At 40.4% G+C, this 22832-nt stretch overlaps 1 protein-coding gene across 1 annotated transcript in view; it reads right to left on the reverse strand.

Moving 5' to 3' along the window:
- Nucleotides 1–22381, reverse strand: part of GNA13 (G protein subunit alpha 13) — a 29894-nt gene extending 7513 nt beyond the window's left edge. Inside the window, exons 1-3 of the mRNA XM_075044237.1 lie at nt 22017–22381; nt 19890–20116; nt 2207–2257 (exon numbers count right to left, since the gene is read on the reverse strand). Coding sequence (XP_074900338.1) covers nt 2207–2257; nt 19890–20116; nt 22017–22299 — 561 coding nt within the window. The 5' untranslated portion in view covers nt 22300–22381. The remainder of the gene's footprint in view (nt 1–2206; nt 2258–19889; nt 20117–22016) is intronic.
- Nucleotides 22382–22832: the final 451 nt, after the last annotated feature.

Consider the following 22832-nt stretch of genomic DNA (forward strand, 5'->3'; position numbering starts at 1 on the left):
GCAATTATGAACTAGCCCCTTTCTTACTGCTGATCCCATTCTCCGTATCTGAAGACCGCAACATTAGGTGAATATTTTCCTTGGATAGTGCCAAGTATTATTTTCAAAGTCCTTTCAATGTTTTGCCATTGCCAATCAGTACTTTTCCTGCAAGCATCCCCAAGCACACTCTCCTTTTCTGCACTTCGCCCAATCTTCCATGTTGGCTGTTTTCTTTTTCACTTTCTTCCATAATTTTTTTTTGGGGGGGGGGCAGGCAGGGAGGAGGGGGAAGGTTTGTTGTTTTTTTGGTTTATTTTCTGTGCAGCTCTTCCTAAGGACACATGTTGACTCAGAAGATGTGCTTTCTTCCTGAATTATGTCCTTCCTCAAATTCACTACAGTCTGTTTTCTTTTAAAGGACTTCTGGTTACCAGGTAGCAACTTTGGCTATCACGTCACTGTTTGCCTAGTTAAAATTAGAATCTAAGGCATGAATAAGATCCAATCACAACATGGAAAGCAATGTCTCTGAGATATTTTGAATACATATAGTCTGCACTGGCAGTTGAAATAACAACAAACAGTTGTAAGGAATCCAGCCGATCCCATGTGTATATGTCAGCCAACTAGTCTTATTTTGCTGATCTGATTAAATCTGAACATTAAGTTCTTTCCCTATGCACTATTATCATCAGCCTCCTTTTAGCAAGAGGCACATGAGCTCCCTTTCAGCAAGAGGCACATGAATTGCAGGTCTAACTGTTTATAAGCAATTTAGCTGCAGGCCAGCCCAGTTGTGTCAGATAACAGGTAAGAACAGTAAAATACTCCTATTAATACAGTTTGGGGAAACAATCATTAGACAAATCTTGCATATAGATAAGAATAAACCAGAAGACCCTATCAAATCTTTCACTGAGTAACAAAACTTAGCCAGCACTTTTTCCACAAAGACCTAACATTTTCTATGACAGCAGATCTTTAAGCATCCCTCTGTATCTCAACACCATTTGGCCTAACTTTAAACTGGAAAAGCTGTAATTCAGAGCTCAGCGTTCCCACAGCAACATCAGACCTACAATAAGTGTATGTGTGTGTATATAAAAATGTAAAAAAAAATTAGTGACTTCAAGTTTCATGCTTTAATCAAAGAATGGACCAAGGTTTCTAAATAAAGAACTTTGAAAAGCAGTTGCAAAAATCTTTACCCAAATGACTGAAAATGTGTGGGGAAAAAAACCCCACAAACACCTTCCAAACTAAAGCAGCATTGGATTCAAAGACCATGAGAAATCCACCATCAGCAGAAAGTTTAGCAGTTCATTAAAGTGAGCGCAGTTCTCATATTGCCTTATAACGCAAGACCAAATCAAAATTCAGAGAGTGAGTGCTGGATTTCTCAAGCAAGATAGCTGGGAAGCGTATGCATTCTGCAAGATGGTCACCAGCGCTCTACTTAGAAAAATGACAGTTCAAAGGAGAAAAATAGTGTGGCTTAAAATTAAATTTTTATCTGTTAAAGAGAAAAAGAAAAATTAAATTAAGCATGATGTAACAGTATTCAATTGAAGTGGTTTGGATTCCTTCATCATTTGTTAGCCACCAGCTGGAAATGACCATGGAGAAACTGCCTCCCCATGGAGTTGAAGCTAGCATCCCATTTTAAAGGCAGTTTTTCTACATGCCATTTCTGCAATACATGACTAATGAGCATCGGCATACAACTTCATTATTCAAACAGTAACCAACATTTCTATCAAAAAGTATTCTACAGAAGTTTCAGCTTTTTTCCCAGAGAAAACAGATTTTATTCTGTACCAAGTTCATTTATTTTGAAGTAGATACTACAGAAAGGTACCACTGATCTGCGCACTGATTTAACTTAAGTCTTCCTAAGTGAATATGTAAAAACAAAAGCAGTCATTTTTGGGTATCAATTAGTGTTGAAGTGCTACTTTAACAGTCTTCTGACTGGACAAGCATTTGTAACTTGTTTTTTGCTCAATTTCTACAGGACTCCTATTTACAGAAAGTCTCTTGGCCCTTGCATTGCCTTGTGTTTTTGACATGTCAGTGATGAACTGCTGAGATAATGGGATAGTCAAAGTTAACTAAAGTTACTGGAGTAGACACTAATTACATTTCATCTGTTTAAAACCCAGAGATCACAAAGACTACTTAAAACTCAACAACCACAAATTAAAAAAAAGTAAAAAGAACTTACTTGTTCTCCAAGTTTATCCAAGTTGTCCAAGAAATACTTTACAGATTCCCCCTAAAAAAAAAAGCAGTTATTTAAATAAGTGGCACACTTGACCCAATAGTTTACATTCTTAAGTCCACTTAATTTACCAAAATATAGATTTAAGCGTTTTAAGCATTAATCACTATCCTTTCTTTAAGCAGCTATCCTAAGAACAAAACTGATGTTTTATTTTAGGCCAGTTAATATTTAAGCTTAAAAGCATAGGTAAGCACATTTATAATAGTTAAATTCTTTTCAAGTTTAGAATTGCTAAATAAATCCTACAGTGTTATCCACAGGGAGTATCAACGAAGCAACCACAGCTTCATTATGAAAAGATACATTCAATTCTTCTAACCTTTTGAAGAGTCTGCACATACAGGCATTCAGGTACAGGGAGTAATCACTGGAGATGAGTTAACTTATAACTGCATTGCCATACAATCCCATTCATACAGGTACTTCCCCTGAGCACAGCAAATGACTAGCAGAATGGAGGATGAGAAACCACAACAGATGAAGCATTTTACTAAAGTTTCCTATCAGAGACCAAGTTGGACAAGAACTCCTCACTCTCGGAGTAACAAACAGAGCTAGCTCCGTGCTGCCATACTCCATGATATCACATCTACTATACAGGTTATCTTCCAGATTCAAGCCATCACTGTCCTTGCAAATAGTAACTGCAGTTTTTAATCCCTCCACTAATGCAGAACTAAAGATTTTATTGTAAACTTGAAATACAGTCAACTCTCCAGAACTCCATTAGGGTGCTGGGATTAAGGAAGAACTCTTAAAAGGATGCTGCGGAACCTGAGTTCACATGCACGGGTAATGTACTGATTGATTTTATTGCAAAAGAGTGTAGTACGTTTTCTAGTATTCTCAGCATCATCACAGAAGCAGAAACATGCTTTCTTTTGAAAGCTCTTGATTACCTAGCTGTAACTTATTTACTTTATAGTAAATACAGAAAAGAAGCCATCTGTGTTTTCACTCTGTGGATGGAAGAGCAAGAATTGTGACTGTATTTTCTTGACGAGAAATTCAAGAAGCATCCAAGGCTGAGGTGACTACATCTAAGGCAGACAAGTGGATTAGGACAGGAGTTACACCCTGATAATAACCCCCCCTCGCTTGAATTTGAACTCTACAAAGTTATCTAGGAAGCATATCAAACCTCAGTACTAAACTGTGTCATCTAAGCAGCAGTAAAGTAGGGTAGGGTAAATAACAGTCCCAAAAGGGTTCTGACAGACACATAAACCAGGTACCTTTTCAAGTTTTCCAGGTACTAAAAAAAAGTTATGTAATACAAGTAGATACCACACCTTTAAGTGTGCCATTTGAACATCAACTTTTAATTAGGCAAGAGTGGGACTCTGGTTGAAACACGCCTTGTGCTCGACACACCTGCAGAGAAAGGGTCCAGCACAGTTCTACTACCTTATTTTACCTTCCATTTGGCTTAACATTACCAATTTTCTCTACTGTGACAAACTGCAACAGTAACACTAACCATTTTAAAGCCTGGAGGCACACAGCAGCAACTGCTTGCAATGACATCAGTATTTTACACCTACATCTTTTTCAGCACTTCAGAAATCCATTCTCGCCTCAATCCTGTAAGAAAAGTGTATGGGGAAGAGCATTCCTATTTCACAGAAAATAAAAATACAAAACCTGGATGCACAGATCCATCAAGCTTCACAAGCAGGAATAACAGGATCAGAATTCAGGCCTTCCAAGTACTAAGACCACTGTCTGTAGCTGAATATTAAGACAAAATAAAGTTTAAGGTCAGACTTAGTTTCCTTTTTAGGTCCTAGTAGGAGCTGGCAACCCTCCGTCCCCCACAGGACTACGTAAAAATCAGCCAGATTTCAGACTCATTAAGTGGAAGTATTTATTCTAGAATACCTGGGCCTCAGAGGCTGTTAAGTATGCATATGTGTGTGTGTGTGTGTGTGTGCGCGCGCATGCATACATGTATTTTAATCTTAGACAGCTCTTTTTTATACTACTTATAGCAATGCCTACTCCCTAAAGAAGCATTAACTCTGCAGTACTGGAATGCATGAGTTACTACCTCTGCTTTAAGTCCCAGGGCTTATTGCTACTGCAATGGATTGAGCAGTTGGAGCAGACAAGTAAGCCACAGCCTGTAAAGGTCACAAAACACCCCCAGAAGCAGCTTCCCAAAAGAGGGGATTTCCTGAAAACATGAATGCAAAATACACTGGTCTGCAGCAACAGCAACGCTCTAGAGCCACATATCCAACAGTAAAGTAACTGCCAGAAAGCACACCAAGAAGACTGCTTAGCTTTCTGAGCTGCCGCGTATCAAAGTCAATGGCAGACAAATATCAAGGTGGTCATTCTAAAACTCAAGAGATTGAACTATAAAAACAATCAGTTACAGGCATAATACAGTTAATAAAGCAGTGACATACCAGTTTCCCTCCTCCACATCTTTGGCTCAGACTCTGGGTTCTTCCCTTATGAAAATCTATTTAGGCAACTAATACGACACCCCAAGCAAGTGCCATCAACATGACTCAACTCTGTGTTTAAGGATAAAAGTTGCTTAGTCATTGGCTTTTATCAATTTGCGTGGCATCGAGAACTTACAACACCTTCAAATTCGTCATCTGTTCTTCCATCATGTTCCAGACACCCCTCCACATCATACAGCTACAAGCCAGTGCCTCGACTAGTGGTAGTTTTCGATCTGACCTGGACATCTTCATTTTAGCAGGCTAAGCTCTGCGAACTACAGATACTCTTGAACAGCAAACTACCACGACTAACAGATTGTTATCAGAATGCACTACTGTAGAACTGAAGAGTTTTGACCCATTTTAAACAAGCCTCAAAAAGGCAGCATTATAAAGCAACCAAGCAAGGCTTCCAATCCTTTTCCAAAGGGGTGAGCCTATGTATTGTATGCAATAACAAACAGAAACCCACTGAAAAACCCACCACACAACAACTAAGGAAAGTCTTAATGCCAGCAATTGTTAAAACTGAGTAAGAAAACAATCTATTCACAACCTTGTACAACAGCTCCAAAGACAGCTTCTGTGTTAGGCTACTTTTTCTTGATATTAGATACACAACTAGATCTCACTCTGTAAATCTATGACAGTGGCTATATTTAAATGGCTGTGTTCAACAGACAGTTGTTGCATTCTAAAATTTCCCTTTAGACAAACTGTAAACTCTCTGGTTTACCCGAGATGACTAGAAAAAAAACCTGGGTTTCCCCACTCTGCCCCAGTAACTCCAGTGTGGCTCACCACGTCCAGCCCCTGCCACGTGGCTGTTACAGCAGTTAATCTGCTTGCCATCATGCCACAAAGGACCCATGTCAAGGACAAAATCAATAGCAGACTGAGAAACTGCAGGATCTGCCCCCACTAAAAAAAACTATCATTCTCCATTACACTCCCCTTTGTCTTCACACCCACGTTCTGTAAGCACATACAATGGAAATTTAAATTAAAGGTCTAGTTAAAAAAATATAATGATGTGAAGGTCTTAGATTAGTCACAGGTGAACTCTTGCATTTTTTTAAATGCAGGTGAACCCTTTAAAGTAATTTTTACAGTTGAGCTGTTCTGAACTGCAAACTTCTGAAGTGTGGTTGAAGGTCACCAATGATCTGTTACCCTGCAGGAACCATACCATTGAGCCTTACTGATCCACTGCTCGCTTCCTTCTGCTTAACTTAAACCACAGGCCCAAAGATGCCAATAGAAGTGACAAAGTCAAACGCAGGCTTGAGCGCATTTCTCATACGCGTGTTGACATACTGCAATAAAGCAAACTTCTTGAATGCACATTAGTACAACAGAATGAATGGCCTACACATTAGCTTCAAAGATCTTCCAGTGTTAGGTGACTGTGCTTTTGCTCTTTTAACACAGTATTAAAATAAATCATATCAGAATATCAGATTTAAGCAATCACTTTGATTCCATGTAGAAGATGCCCTTTTTTATTCAGATGGAGTATACACAACTCAGCTGCAGCCCTTCAGCCTCCTCCTGATTCAGAAATGCATGTAAACCACAGGAAGTTGACTGTTAAATAACTTTATTCATAACTGTCAAGTACTCCATTTTCAGAAAGGTTTGATTCAAAACAGCTTGTGTGCCTCCTGGAGTCTTGTGATCCTTACTGAAAAAAGCCAAACCAAGTCACTTCATCATGAACATACGAGTGATTTACAAGAAAACACAATTAAATCATATTCTTATCAAGGTACTTGATGTTACAACAACAGCTTCCCTTACAACACTGCATTTATTTTAACTAGTCTTGCTCATGCCTGCACAATGAAATATCTCAAGTTTTATGTAATGCACTTTCTGCAAAGACAGGATTACAGCACATATTGGTCATTTACCTGTAAGACAATAGTGTATTGTAGCTGCTCATGTGGCCTTCTGAAGTAAACCAGATCAGTTATCTTTTATAAACAAAACATGGCACAGAGAGATTACTGTCTAAAATGTTGCTAGTTAGTGCCTAAAGCAAAGTAACCACAAAAATATTTTTGGGGAGGAAAGGGAAAAAAAAAAAAAGACTACATGAAATACACAGCAGATGAACACATCTTTTAAACCCAGGAAGTGGCATCAATTTATTTGGTTTCCATGAAAACAATGTCAGCAATCTAAATATGATTTGTTGAAACCTTAGCATAGCCAAATGGCTTTTTAGCTGTTCCAGGGGAACACAGACACTACATTTTTTCCAATAGCAATCACTTAAAAAAATAAAAGAGAGAGAAAGCATCAAATAAAGATTTAGTCAACACAAGGTTTAAAGAAAGAAATTCATCAAACCATCTATATATGGCTGCAAGTTCAGTGGAACATACTGAACTGACAAGACTTATTAAGTATCTGAAAGAATAAATCAGATGTTTAAAGAAAATATGAGATATAACTTAGTAACTCTAGGTTAGAATTATAGGAACCACCAAACATTTTCCCTTCCTGACCTTACTTGAATTTCAGGGGGAAAAGAAACAAAGATTTCCTATTTTATTTAATAGAAAACCTACAAAACCACAAACAAACAAAAACAACAAAAAAGCTTTTTTTAAAAGCCTAGTTTAGAATAAGAACAGGTAACGACAATGTTCTTGGGCTGGCATCTACATGCCTAAACAACGCAAACGAAACCATCCATAACATGGGAAAAGCAGCTTGAAGGAAGAAAGGTGATGGAGCCTTAATAACCAGAGCCTTAAAACTCTGCATCTTACAACACCCTAGTAAGCCTTATAGCTTGCACTTCATTATGTATAGTTTTTTTCTGTTAGAGCCTTAATCCAGATAAATCCATATCTGAGGATTTTGGCAAAGAATCCAGAGAAAATAATCTCTAACCTTTATTGACACCCCACCCCAAGCTGATTCAGAAGACTGACTGCAAATCAATACTGCTGCTACTCAAGTTTCACCAGACATCTTCTGAAATTTCAGTAGTAAGCACAGGGATAATTAATGGAGAAACGTTTTAGTCAAATCAATGCAGATCTCCTAGTGGGAGAGGTATTAGAGAGTATTACAACCTCTTCCCCCTCCCACCCAAACGAGGGATGTCTGTGACATTACACAAAAGAGATGATCCCGGTGATACATTTATGCCGTGAATGCACCTAACCCTAATTATATTATTGCGCTCAAATCCACAATTGTCTTGATCATTAGACCAGAGAAGTTGAACCAAGTCTTTATGGAGAGATTGAATTGGTTTGGTTTCTTTTACTGGCCTCAGACTGGGAGGTAAATAAAATAATCTTGGTTCCTTCACAGCTTTCAGGTTTCTACAAATTAGCTTCTCTCACCAGTCACTCCTCCCAGTGCTTTCTAATGAGGATTCCTCTTTCAAACATGCTCCAGTCAACAGAATAGGACAAAACTTCTACACATTCATACCTGCACCTTGTTTATTCAAAAACTAAATTTAAAAAAACCAGATACCTTCCCTATTTTATAGCAGCAATTCAGCAACTTGCTTGGTATCTCCTAAGGTGAGAGGAAACAATTTGTTTCCCAATTGCCACTCCTATGCTCTAATGCTTGATACAGTGCACTCTGTTTAAGCAGCAATTTTATTAGCAGTGTTTTGGGAGTTTACAATAAGCATGTACAGTAAATAATTTTTAATAAGGGTGCTAAAGGTATTTGGGGAAAAGTGTCGAGGTAAGCAACCGTATATTTACTTACCACACTGCAAGTCTGGGTCAAAATATTTGAGACTGTGCTAACACAAAACACATTTCCTGGAGAGAAGTATGTTTCCTTTCTCTCAAGTGTTAATTATGGCCAAAGTTATGTTAAAACCAGCATAAACTGGCACTCCCACCAAAACAGCAGTCCCAATTTATGCCCACATGAGCATTACTGCAGCCATGTGCAGACCAGCCAACTGCTCTGTGTTAAACTGATCCCTCCCTCCCTAAGAAGGAATGGCAAAGTGCTTTAAAATGGCACTGCTGCCAGTGGAAGCATTAATTGACCAACCTTAAAGGGGCTAAAGCACAGATACTGTATGTCAAGATTAGACATTTCAGGATCTCCTAGCCTCTTTCTCTCCAGCTCAACTATTTGAATAGTCATTTAAATCTGACCTGCCCATTTTCAAAGATAAAATTTAAGTACATTGGAATCAATTGCCACTTCTTTGCAAGACTGGGGAGTTTCAGACGTATGCTACGTTTGCTTATATAGGAGTACAAAATAATCCTGTTGTTCACCAGTACACATCACAGATGCATCACAGGTCATCCTACCTCTGAGAGCACTATCCTATTTCCTCTTTTCAGCACTTCCTGCATGCAGCTCGAGTTGTATTTGACTTTTTTCAAAGCAATCAGAACCTGCATCACATGGTATAGAAGTGAAACCTGTCTTGCATTCGGTCACACAAGCTGAGTATCTGTCCTAAAAAAAGGAAAGGTTGAAGTCCCGACTCAGAAATAATCTTCTGTAAAACCTTTTGGTAGCAGAGCAGGATTTGTATTCAGAACAGCTGGATCACACTGGGTGGAGGGTGCTCAATAGCACGAAGCTACAAAGGCACCAAGAAAGGGAGGAGTCACACTAAGTTTATTTCATGACTGACATTTTTATCTTGCATAATGGCATTAACAAAGAATGGTGAAGAGGTTTAAGAAGGGTCTTAACCCAATAATATCCCTTTAATCTATTATCCCCTATTTACCACGTAATCCAATTAATCCATAATTCTCAAAATGTGGATAACAAGTGGAGGAAGACAGAGCAAGCCAACTTGAGCTCTTGCACTACACCTGGCAGCATCTGCAAGCTGCTGGGTACGCAGGAGTATCTGCTACGGCTGCCATACCCAAACAGTTGTGCCGGAAAGAGGGGAGGTAAGCCAAGCCACACGCAAGCTGGTCTAGAACTAAATACGCCAAAGGAAGCTCCAGCCTCAGCCGTTTCTCCTTCTTGCACTGAATTCAGTTTTGCACTACCCTTCAAAGTGCCTCTTTCACTTATGCAATTCAGACTCGGATTTTCTCCTATCAGTAGACCATTTCCACCGGTTCAGATATAACATACTATCCCAATTAACCAAATGAAGACATGATTAAGCACTAAGAAGAACTTGATCTGCATACTAGTACACCACAGAGCAAACTGTTCCGGTTTTGAACTACTTTCCTAAGAGGGAAGAAATCCAACTTCATTTTTCTTCGCTAGGTATCCCTCCCCTCTCCTGATGAAGGGATGCAATAGCCAAATTCTTAACAAAACTTGCTTAAAAATATGAAAATTCACTACAGCTTTTAGGCATGAAACAGCATTCCATTAAAGCCTACAGAACTACGATTTCTTCCACGCAAGGCAGTCTGTTATGATATTTCCAACTAATTCTGAAAGACCACTTGGAAACCAGGATGTGCCATATTCTATGAACAGCTGAGAATTTTAAGAAACTGCATAGCTTTAAGTAGTATGAAGTAATACTCCATTTGTACAACTCAAGAGCAAAACCCAAAAGTCCGCTAAGACTCTTCCCCACAATTAAAAACCCCAGGAATACACAGCATTTATCCTGGTGTGTCATTTTTCTTAGGATCATCAATGCTCCCAAACAGGAATTAAACTCAAGTCTACTGCAGCCCCTTCTAAAGATCAGAGCCAGGTTAAGAAATGCAATAAATGGCATATGGGACACAACACAGGCAGAACCAGAGCATCTAACAAATATGCTTCTGTTTGCCAGAACCTGAACAGAAATCAATCCTTGAAAGCAAATTAGGATATGCTGTCCACAAGATCAGGTGCACTTTCTTTCTTCAAAGATCTTTTTACTCTCTCCCTCAGTATTTACAGGCCAAAATCCTCTTCCAGAAAGTTTACTTAGGAAAGACACCAATACTTTGCAAAAGATTTTCAAATTTCATTGATGAAACAAATATTCCAAGTCACGGAACACACGCAGACCTAGAAGTCATATGAAAACATGCACTGACCAAGACGAAACAGCCACCTCCCAATTACTATTTACACTTTGGGAAGCATCTATATAAACTTCAGATGTTTTGCACACAAAACAGACTGGAACCAGACTGTAAACATTTGTTCTTCTTTCAGTGCACTGACCCACTGGCTCCATGACTTCATATGTTTGCAACTCAAACTGCATTTAATCTAACACTGAAGCAGTAGTGAGTCTGCAAATCTGCCATCCATCATTTAGAGCTTTACGTGCTTCCAAGTTGTACAAGACCAGCAAAGGCTCCCAAAAACATCACAAATATTTGGCATGTAGAAACAAATCAGCACTAAAACTGGTCATATTAAACTTTTAAGATACTTGAAAAGCCCATTATTGCATACACTGTAAACTAAATCACAACATTTCAAAAGCAGAACCCTAAACTACATACCAACGCATGCACTGAAATATCCCTAGGATTCAATTTTAAAGTACATTTGGTTTCTATTTCAGCCTCTTGAGAAATCCAGATGACCAAATGCTTTTTAGTTCCTTCCTCTACCTCACCTAGCAGAATCCACTTCAATTAAGTTCTCATTCTGCTGTTGGCAAACAGTGACATACTAATATATCAGCTCTTGTTACAAGCTATCTGACAAGATTCAGTGGTAATTTACTAGATGTTCTGAAAGATTTACATGTATCATTAGATGAATGTTAGTGTTTTTAAAAATTAGTAAAAGCTGTGTCTAAAGCACTCAAAGTAACTGTAAAGTACACAAGACTCCCTAAACAGCAGCAATATCCAAGAGGCTGCAAACATTTCACGTCACTTGCAGAATTTCATACTAGAAATTAACTAAAAATGGAAAACCTAGAAATTAATTACTAGAGCAACTATATAACTGTTTGCTAGTGAAAACAGTTAAAGGTCCCAATACCATCCACATGTAAAATTTTAGTAGCTCACCCTGCACTGAGGGTTTTTTGTTTTTTTGGTTTTTTTTTTTTACACACTATTTTGTGTAGATATTTTGAATTACAGATGGTGTCAGCGCACTGTGTTTCCTTGCCTGGAAATTCTACATCCTCTTTATCTGGTCACCAGCAGGTGATCAAATACCATCATGTGCCCAGTGACAAGCGCTTCCAGGCAGTCTGCCGAGACTCCCATCAGTTTGTTTAAAATGATTTCTCCAGCATCATTAAACAAAAGAGTGGGATTATGCATTCCTGTACCTCTCACCCATAAAAAGAATTTGGGGTCTTTTCAGTTCCTTGGTTAAGTCACTGAAGAGGAGCATGACATTCCACTTATTTTAACTGAGGAGACTATAAAGTACTGGGAAAACATTTAAGGCACGAATGACCATGATGGAGAAGTATGGTACAGTGAATTAAGTGCTGCAAAAAGGCAGCTCACTGCCTATTATAGTCCAAAAATTTTCTTCTCTGAATTAGTTGAGGTTGTCAGTTATTGTGATGATAAAGAATTCAGGGTGTTTTCTGTATTTAAAATTCCCCAACTTTTCCAGCTGTATTACCTGATATTTCTTGTTAATGCAGACATGCAAGTGGAAAAGATTTTAGAAATAATTTAGGATCTTCTTTAGCTGCTGAAATAGTCTTAAACAACATTTTCTTTACTCACCATTTAAATTCAACCCATCAAACTACTTTGGTTGTAAAGTATCAGGGTTGTAGAATATAAGGGTTAGCCTCCAGGATTATTCAGAGATTTTTGTTTGGAATAAATACATTTATTGTTTGAGGCTGCCGAGTTAACTAATATTGTGCTCTATGACCCATTTATTCACCTTTAAGTTACAAACAAAGGCTTCATATTCCAGAGCAATACAAGATACCACTTGGTATCAGCTAGACTCCATCAGCACTGTCAGTGATACAGCCTGCTGTTCTGCAAAAGGGCAGGCTCTGCACCTCCTGAATTTCTCAACTGATTTGTGGTAAATTTAGATACTTTAAAAAAAAAGTGCCAGTACACACAATGCTGGTATGGAAATTATCTTGCTTTCTATGTGAAACACTAGTACAATTATTCTTTTGCTTTTCTTACATAGTGAGGTCAGCTGCTCTTACATTTTCTTAAGCAACTTCCTCAGCTACCACAAGCTAAAGTTTCCTACCACTTTGCTAGTTCTGCATAAGAGGTACAGCATGAACTCAGAACATATAAATAGCATTTATGATTAACTGAAGCTTAGGTCAATAAAGACAGACAAGAGAGTCATCCAAATACAACCTGAGTGTAGTATGTGCTCAGTGAGAGCAGACTTAACTAAACTGTAAGGCTGACGTCTTGCTACAGTAAGCTCAAATCAGGGAACAGCAGCACAAATCAACACTGTCCCTGGCATCGCACCTTAATCCTAAAGGATCCCATATTTACATATGAAAAAGACCACTTCGTATTCTTTGCCTCAGGTGCAAAATTAATTTCACCTATATAGATGGAAGATCACAGCTGCATTCATACCACATGTTTTGCCAGCATGGAGATTTGCTGACAGCTATGAATACTGGGACTTTGTAGTGTAGATTGGGCTTATATTTAGTAAGGCATTCCTAAATGGACAGAGAATGGTGTAGCTACTGCTACATTTAAATTCTGTGAAGTAATGTAATGAGACAGTTCTACAGGTACTAACATGTAGTATCTTGCAGGTTAGTAGCCAGCAAGAAAATGGGCTCTGAATGAATGTTTGTACCAAAGTCTCATGTTACACTGTAAGCAGCAGAAGCAGCAAAAGCTCATCTAACACATTTGCGCCAATTTGAAAGAATCTGCTGAGAACAGGTTCACACATTGAAGATGTGTGAAAGGCTGAGAAAGTCTCTTCCTCTGAAGTCTTTAGAGGTTGTTGGCATGCACAGCATATTCAGAAGAGCACTTATATTTTACCTTTAATTGATGCTCAGTTACAGAAATCCAAATTTTTGCAACAAGTAGGTCACCTTTTAGTCTTCTGCAACAAAGCGTTTAGGAAACTAAGGCACACATTTATCAACACGACATAGCTTGTTCAAGGATGAGTATGTATAGGAATACGTCACTCTGGTCCCACACTGTATTGTGAAAGTCCGCATTTTAAAAGCAGCGGTTCCCCATGAACAGATATCTGGATCAAGTTTGAATTAAGAATTCCATCCTCATAGGTTGCTCTGAAACCACACCAAAAAGATACGCTTGTACAAGCTAAGCGTAGTGCACAAGACTCCAAAAAGTTGCTAGCATTCTTGGTTGGAAGACAACTCGTCATGCTTCTGTGCGGCACGTGTGTGCTGGGATAACACATCCACATGAAGAAAGCTCCCATTGAAAGACCTCTCAATCCAGAGTCACATCTGTGCTTAAAAATAATAGTAACAAAAAAATATAAAAAAGAAACCCAGTAACATTCAGAAAAAAGTACGGCAAAGATGTTCTTCAGTAAAACCAGACCAGCTTGCACTACAACACCAATTGGCAGTACAAGACCACTCCTCTCCAAACACTTCAATATTTTACTGCTAACAAGAAAAGTCAGCAGGCAGGAAGGGAAGAATGGTGGAAAGGGAAGAAGCCAGTCCCACGAACAGCCTTTCAAGACACAGTAACTCAGAGAGGCTGAAGCAGAAATCCTAATCCCAATTTAGAAAATGATAAAAAATGGCACTTTGTGTTAGATTAGGATAAAGGTTCACTTGATGAACATTCAGCTCAATTAAAATGTTACAGTCAACCCCCATTACCAAAGCACTAGTATACACATTGAAGGGTTTCTGGCCACAAACCAAGAATAAGGAAACTCAAGCCTCTTAATTGTTTGACTCTAGTGTTAATCCCTATACGGAGCCTTATCAATACAAACTCAAAGCCAGCATTATCTTGTCATTGGGGCAGGAAAACCAGCAAATCTTCAAGAACTCTGAGTCTTTTCTGAGGATTTGAATGACTCATTGTTAAGTATAAATCTGTAGAGCACTTTTCTTTCCATAGTTATAGCAACAATCTTTGATAAATCCTTTTCACATAAAGACCAAAAGATGGCAAGTAGCTCTGACTTTTCCAAGGGTTTTAAGGAGTCATCCTCACTGTACACATGCCATCCTGTGATTTGATGTTTGGCAGACTTATTGATTGGGGAAAGAGGAGAAAATAGTTTATATTTTAATGCATACAAAGCAGCAGCTCTTTGTTTTTCCCCACAAAAACTTAAGCAACATTCAGTGTAATTACAATACCGTATTTAAATAAAGTAACTCTGAATTATATGATTAAGTGCCCAAATAGTCAGTGAACATGTTTACAGAAATGCCAGGTGATTGGGTCTCATATCTGTAATGAAGAAGATTCTTCTATCAGTCTGAGAAACTTTCTACTGACTGTTTATGCACTCAAGCATGTCCTAGTAGAAGCACCACCTACCCACTTCAAGCAGAAACAGAGCAGGACAACCAAACATCTAATCCCAGAACCAAGAGGAAATCCAGGAAAGGGAGGGGAGAAAGACATCTCTGCCCCCCAACTTAAGCGTGTGCGGAGTTTGCAGAGGATGAATACCAGGAGGAATATTAACACATTACAAAGAGCACAAGTTGTTGAAAGGCTTCTGAAGTTCAGTGTCACAAATATGGCGTAGACGCTTTTAATGAAGGACAGGTAAGATATTCTTTTTTCCAGGTTCTACGCTTGTGATTTCAGAGACGTTGAAGTACTGACCTCACAACTGCCACATATAAGATGGGCATCCACACTTGAGAAAGAGGAAGACCTCAACATCTGGCAACCTAGTCTGGCTTCAAACACAACCAACCTCCACACGATCTATCTCTATAATCAAACACATTTCAAGGACATGTTGCCTATGCACCTGAAAGAGTGGTAAATTTTGCTAATACTTTGCAGTGGCCATTTGAGGACTCATTATTTCCAGCAGAGCTAATTTAACGTTCTCATGCGTACAAGAGCCCCACCAACATTCATAGACAGAACCCAGAAAAGCCCAACCAGAATAAAACACAATCTTCCAGTAAACTAAACAACACTCTCCAAAAATACTACTCTGCAACAGAAAAATGCTACAGAGAAGCTACAGCAAAACTAGCACTAGAACTTCAAGCTGAACACGCCTTTTCCTGTCTTCTATAATCTGATCTAGCACTTGCAGACATGTCACAGAAGTAAACAGGATCCAGAGGTAAATGCATATCCTATCATCCTTACTGTATCATCTATGTCTGCAGTTCTACGCAGATGCAGACAGAATGAAGCGTCATCATTGCCCCTGCACATTGCAGGTTTGTGGCATAAAAAAACCCCCAACAGTCAGTGTAATTTGCAAGTAGGGTGAAAAGTATCTATCTGAAGTTCAACAATTGCTGGTAGCAAACATCCAAACCCACCCAAAAGTTATCTTTAACACGAACAAACCTTTAACACATTCAAAGCTTATCATGCATCTGAGCACTCAGCTCTCATCCCACTTGTCCATTCTCAGAAAACTAGAAGACTCCTGGAGACTACTTCAAAATGCTTCTCTGTTAATGAGTCTCACAGCAAGTGCAAGAAATGCAAGTTCACAGCAAACGCACTGAAGTGAGAGGCAGTATACAATGGTACTCTTACTCAGAAGTACTTTCCTTGGTGTTACTAGATACACAGCACCAGCACTAGACACTCCTCAGCTGCCAGTGCCTCAAAGCAAATCTCAAAGAGAACAGCAAACCTTTACAACCACATAATTGAATAGCTCACGAGTATAAATATAAAGGCTAGGAAATGTCTAGTTAAATTGGTTTGCATGTTGTAGAATTAAGATAATGGGTATGTTTATCCAAGTCATTTCAAAAGATTTTTACTGGAAATCAACTTGCAATGAGAAATCTGAAATGTTAATTAGATGTCAGAAAGCATTAGGCTGATTCAGACTAACTCTGCAACTAATCCATGTTAACCATCTCACTAGAGGCCGTAGGAGAAATGGTAGATGAAGGAGAGAAAGCTTCAGGATGACCAGAATCTTAAGTGTAAGTTACAGGATCGGACTAAGCTAGAGACAAAACAGTCTTTAGTTAACCATGTTTGTGGAACTATCACCTGAATTACTTCAGTTTGCAATAAAATTTGAGGGATTATAATATTAACCACCTGTGAAGTATTGAAGTGGCATATATTGTACTAAGCTGTAATTAGCTCTTTCCAGTTTTAAAGCACTACACAAGCATGAACTAATGAATTTTCATAAATACTGTTGTTAGTGGCCAGAAGGCCCCTATTTTTATACCAAGGAAAATAAATCATATTGACCACCCCCATGACAACTTAACAAAATGAGGAAGAACACTCCAGTGAACTAGGCATGGAAATGCTGATTTCTAACTCCATTAAAATACAACCAAGTTCTGGTTTTTCCCTTCTCACACTGCTATAGAAAGACCACCTTGTTTCTTTAGGCTCCTAGCATCACCTCTGGCATTGTAAGTGAAAGATGATGGAGAAAAACAAAAAAAAGCAAGAACAGCTCAATGATCTCTCACAAATGTACATATATCTTCAAGTTTTAACCATATACATGCGGAAACTTTCATCTTCAACCCCCTTTCTCTGTACTTCCTATCTGTCCAAGCTACAAATGGCTTCTAAACTACACACTCTTGCTTCCTTTCCTCCAGAATTTCTATCTTAATTTTGACAGTTTTCACTCCTTATCCATCACTGCTCTGTTCTTCATTTGCTCACTTCTACCTCTGCCCCAATGTGTCCTACTCCCATGACAAACAATACTTTCCCAGCATTCCTGCCTGTGCTTTCTTAATATGAACCATGTTTTTCAGTGCGGTGTCAAACTCGGTCCCGTGAAAAAAGTTAAACTCACTCAACAGTCTGAAAAGGAGTATATACAGTCAAATAATACTCTTCTACCATGTTCAGTCACAGCATTTTACACTTTTTTTTTTTATGCCGCTTTTCCCTCTCTCTTACTCATCTAATGATTGCTGGTATCTCTCCTTTCATTACGTTTTTTGCCACAAGCAGCTGAACTGGAAGTAGAACAGTATTTTTTTCTTATTCCCCATTCTACAATGCTAACAATTTTCGGTCTTGAATCCTTACTTCAAGAGTCAGTACTTGACAGAACTGAACTGTCTGCGTCTCTTCCAACTTCCCCCTGCTCTATCTCCTGACTCGGGTATGCCTGTCACTCCCTCTTTAACCATTTGTGCCTTCCTTCCATTTTATGGCACATACCTAAACTCTCTGACCACTCTTCCACAAAGCCTGTCAGCAGGTACGGCAAAAATACGTACTGCTTTCAGGAGTTTTCCGCCATTCTGCCACTCACATGGAGCTCTGTCATGACTTCGCTGGAAGCCTACTGAGGTAAAACCGAGACTTCACGCTTGGCCAGCACTGATCACACTGCCTGTATTCAATATGACCATATCACTCAGCTTTTTTTTTTTTCATGTTTATAACTTGGCATAAATATCTCAGGCTGAGATTTTGAAAGGATTTAGGAAATAAAGCAATGTAAGTATAAATAAAGCAGTTACCTTACTTTTAAAAATTAGCATGAGGACAGTACTCAACTATTAAGAGCACTTAAAAAAATATTCTCGAGTTCTGCCTAAAACACAAACATGATCCATATGTATTTTTGCAGAGAACATTACACAGACTAAGGAATTTCCAAAAGAAAGCAATAGTTTTTTTTCTGTTGGATTCAGAAGAACACATTCTTCAAATCCTACTCAAAGCAAAACTCTGCACATACTTCAGTTATGGAAAGAACCTACTTCTCAGAGACTCAAGATGACAGGATAGTAATAGCTCCCTTTTCCTTTGCTACTTAGCCTGAAGTCACTAAACACGCTTAATCAGAGACAAAACAATTTTTTTTAACGGATTTTAAAACAGATCACTCCAGCACAGCAATTACATCACTAGAAGTCACATCTGCACCAGAAGAGGATCTTGACTATAGCGGAGCAATTACCCTTTTATGATCACTTTGAAGGCAAAACGCAAGGAGCAACAGTCTCGTTAGAAATTTAGTTACATAGCTCAGAACTAGGCTGGGCAGGTGACAGGCTACTCAAGCACCTGACCATTCTGCAATCTCTAGAAGACAGTCCGTGATCAGGGCAATACATATTTATAGAGTATTTACAGAACCTGTTTAGGTCAGAGTATTATGAATGGTTGTGTAATCATACGCAACAGGAGACACCATCAGCTATTGTTCAGATTCACACTAACACAAAGGTTATTTTTAAGACATAAAAACACAAAGCCACTTAGGTTTAAGAGACCTACAAGAACAGATTTAATCTATTTTAAGGTTCTCAGCCCCCACCCCCACAAAACCCTATGCCACTGGCATTTACTACAAAAGTCTATGAACCAATGAACAGCACATTTAATTTAAATTCTTGGTTTCCTTTTGCGACATTTGTGTGGAAACAGAATGAAGGGACTTCAGCTGTCACAGACAGTTAAAGCTCCAGCTCAAGAATCAAGACATGTTTCTTTTTCCTTTCCAACCCCACTATTGAATTGTATACTCCATCTCAAGCCCACTATTAAATTGTATATTCCATCTTCAGCTGAGAACTTCAATATAACAAAAATCTCATTACATGAGTATTAACACAGACATTCAAAACTAAACAGGAAGTATACAGAGGGAATGTTTGCTGGATTGCTCAAATTGGAATAGAGAAGGGAGTGGTTTTTAAATTCTTCTCATTAACCCAGGCATATCTTTTCTTTAAAAATCACATTACTATTAAGTCTTCCTTTATTGCAAACCATTTTTTTGTTTGTTTTTTTAAGTTGATGCACTAGTTAACAAAGGGTGGAAATAATCATACGGTAAAAACACTACACAGCTACCAGCTTTGTTACAAAACATAAAAGCCCTCTATACCTCAGCTTTCTCACATATGAAATGAGGACAATTATGTCAGAAGCTCTTTATTAGTCTTGTTTTTAAAAAAAGGGAGGGAAAGAAGCTAAATGCATCTGTTTGCAATACCACAGTGTAACAGTCTACCATTCAAAAATGCTTAAGATCCATAAGGAGGCTGCTTGATCAGCGTTTTACAGAAAAGCAACACAGGAACAAGAATCATATGCGCTCAGTTAAAAACACTGAAACACAAATCTTACCAGCTGGAATTCTCTGCGCCTGTCGTACGCATGCTGGATACCACTATCCGCCCATAGAGCTCTTATGGCTGGAAGGTACTGTAAAAAAACTGCCGTCTCCACCATGCCTTGCACCACTGTGACTGACCGAGTATCAAAAGCCATCATCGTATCTCCATTACTCTGGTTAGCAGGATCTCCCCAAGGGATATGAAGTTTCTCTCTGGCATCGACGAGGACTCTCACACCTTTAACAACATGAAAGAGCACTGCAATTAGAGTTTCTCAGCATCTACTATTTCACTAGCCTACAAATCTGCAAAGATTCAAACAACGAACCTACTCTGTACAGTCAAAACTCAATAGGACTATCCACCCAGTAGGAAATCAGAGATTTTCTGAAAAATTGACTCAAAGCACTACATTTTCAGGTAATATCAAAACTTGGATATTTGCTGTCAGAAAAACATGGTCATGATCAACAGTATAATATCCATAGTACAAGTTTAACTCTTGAAAAACTGCTATTTTTAATTACTAAATCCCCAATCTGTGCTACCAAGCAAACTCTCTTACTTGGCACAAATAAGAGACAAATGAAGTATGTTTAAAAGCTTATTTCAGAATACGTTAAACCATCTGACGGCTTAATTTAAGGTTCCCTAGTCTTTGTATTCTTATGAACTTGGTGTCTAGTTATATCAAATTGTAGAGTTATCACTGCCTTTCACATTTGCAGAGATACAGAGAAAACATTTACTAAAATCATAGCACTTTCTAAAAAATATGTTTTTACTGCTTAAGTGCAGAAGGAGTTGTATCACCTAGACTTCCCCCCACTTTTTTTGTTGTTGTTTTGGTAAATATTCTCTAGGAGAAATTTTATTCTCTAGGAGTATTTTAAACTTCTGTTATAAAGGACTTCAAAAAAACCCACTGTGCTCATACTGATAAGGGAAATGCAGGGAAATTAATTCTAGCACTAAATTTACTGATGAAAAAATAAAAATATTCCAGAAAGAATAAGCAACTGTAAAGGTATGGGAATAGGTATAAGGAAATTAAGATGTAGTAACAAACGACTGTATAACAACATACTTGTTCAATGCCAAAGTGTTTTTTCAAGCTTCATTCTCTTTCCGTAGTTTTTCTCTGTCAAAAGCAATGACTGCAGGAAAGCTGCCTCCAAAAAAGATCTGCAGTTCCTACATGTATGCTTTCACAGAGCAGAAAGTACCTTACTTATGAATAAGCTATAACCTGGTCAACGCACATGCTCGTGATTTCTACTGCTCTGCTATTTATAGTTTTTCCAGGCTTGATTCGTAAACAGTTTTGCAAAACTATTCTCTTTAAGAACCACTGGACCTCAGCCTTCTTCAAGAGCAGGGCCAAGGTCTGACACCTCTCTGCTGTTTTGAGAAACTTAGTTAAGACTTTGTCCAACTATTACACAGTCCAAACCGAAAATCTGATGAACGATTTAGATAAGAGAGGAAATAAGTAAGGATGACCACTTAAGTAAGGATGACAGCAGTGAAATCAAGCACCCGCTCCTGAACTGTGTGGGGAGGTTTTGGCAATGCATCTATGAAAAGTGGCTCTGGTTTCTGTTAATTGATGTGTCAGCCTAGTTTCCAACACGATGGCAACGTTTCTTCCACTGAAGCGAAACGCAGAGCGCGCTTCCTCCTCGGGCACAGGACACGTCTCATCCTCACCCACTTTCAGGTGCATCTTTCCCCCCCATCCACTGTCGCTCACGACTGCGATCGCGTTACCAGGAAATGGCAAAGCTCGGGACCTTACAGACTCCAACCGCTGATCCCGGGGCGAGGGCTGAAGCCGCCCTCCGCAGCACGGCGGGCCGCAACCGGGCCAGCGCCCACCGCGGGGGACGCCCCGTCACGGCACGGGTGACATCCCACGGGCCCGGAGCGGGGGCTGCTCCTCCTCGGCGGGAGGAAGGGGTGAGGCGCCCGAAACGAAAGCGGGAGGAGGCACCGACCCCGCGGCTCTCACCGGCCCGAGGAGAACCCACACACGCACCGACCTGAGGCGGCGGCCGCCGCCCCCCCCGCCCCGGGCGGGCCGGCCCGGTGTCTCGGGGGGACCGGCCGGTCGGCCCCGCCGCCGCCGCTCACCCACCCTTGATCACGTTGCTGTAGATGGTGGCGCGGAACTCCTCACGGGCCGCCCGGTCCCAGTCCTGCCCGTGGATGATCCGCATCTGCTTGAGGAAGGTGGACTTGCCGCTCTCGCCCGCGCCCAGCAGCAGGATCTTGACGAGGCGCTTCACGTACGTCTTCTCGCGGTTGAGGCACTTGTCGATCTCCTTGGACTTGCGCTGCTGCTCGGCCTCGCCGCTGGTGAGCAGGCAGCCGGGGAAGCAACCCGACAGCACGGAGCGCGACGGCAGGAAGTCCGCCATCTTAGCGAGCACTGCCAGCGAGGGGAGCGGCCGCCCGGCCCGGCCCGCACCAGCCCGCTCTCTGCCCGCGCATGCGCGCCCGGCGCCCCGCCCCACCCTGCCATGTGACGCCCTCCCTCCCGCCTCACACGCCCGCTCACGTGACGGCGGGGCGCCGCTGCCCGCCGGCAGCCGCGGCCCGCGTCACGTGATGCGCCCATTTTCCCCCCCCCCCCCCCCTTTTCCCTCCTCTGCGGTCCGCCCTCGGGGGGGGTGTCACGTGAGAGCGGCTGACGCCCGCCCTTGGCGGGAGCCCCGCCCACGAGCGGCGCCTCACAGGAAATGGCGGGAGGCGGCGGCCGCCCTTGGCTCCGTTACCGGCGGGGCCGCGTTCGCAGCCGTAACCGAAGCGAAGTGTGCGTTCGTGTGAGGGGAAAAATGAGGCCCAGGCTCAGCCGGTCCCGGCGGCGGCACCTCTGCCGCGGCCCCGCTGCAGGGAAGCTGACAGGCGAGCGGCCGGGGGAAGGTCAGCCCACGGTCGGGGCGGGGGGGAG

This window comes from Buteo buteo, chromosome 13 (assembly GCF_964188355.1).
Source record: "Buteo buteo chromosome 13, bButBut1.hap1.1, whole genome shotgun sequence".
Taxonomy (NCBI): domain Eukaryota; kingdom Metazoa; phylum Chordata; class Aves; order Accipitriformes; family Accipitridae; genus Buteo; species Buteo buteo.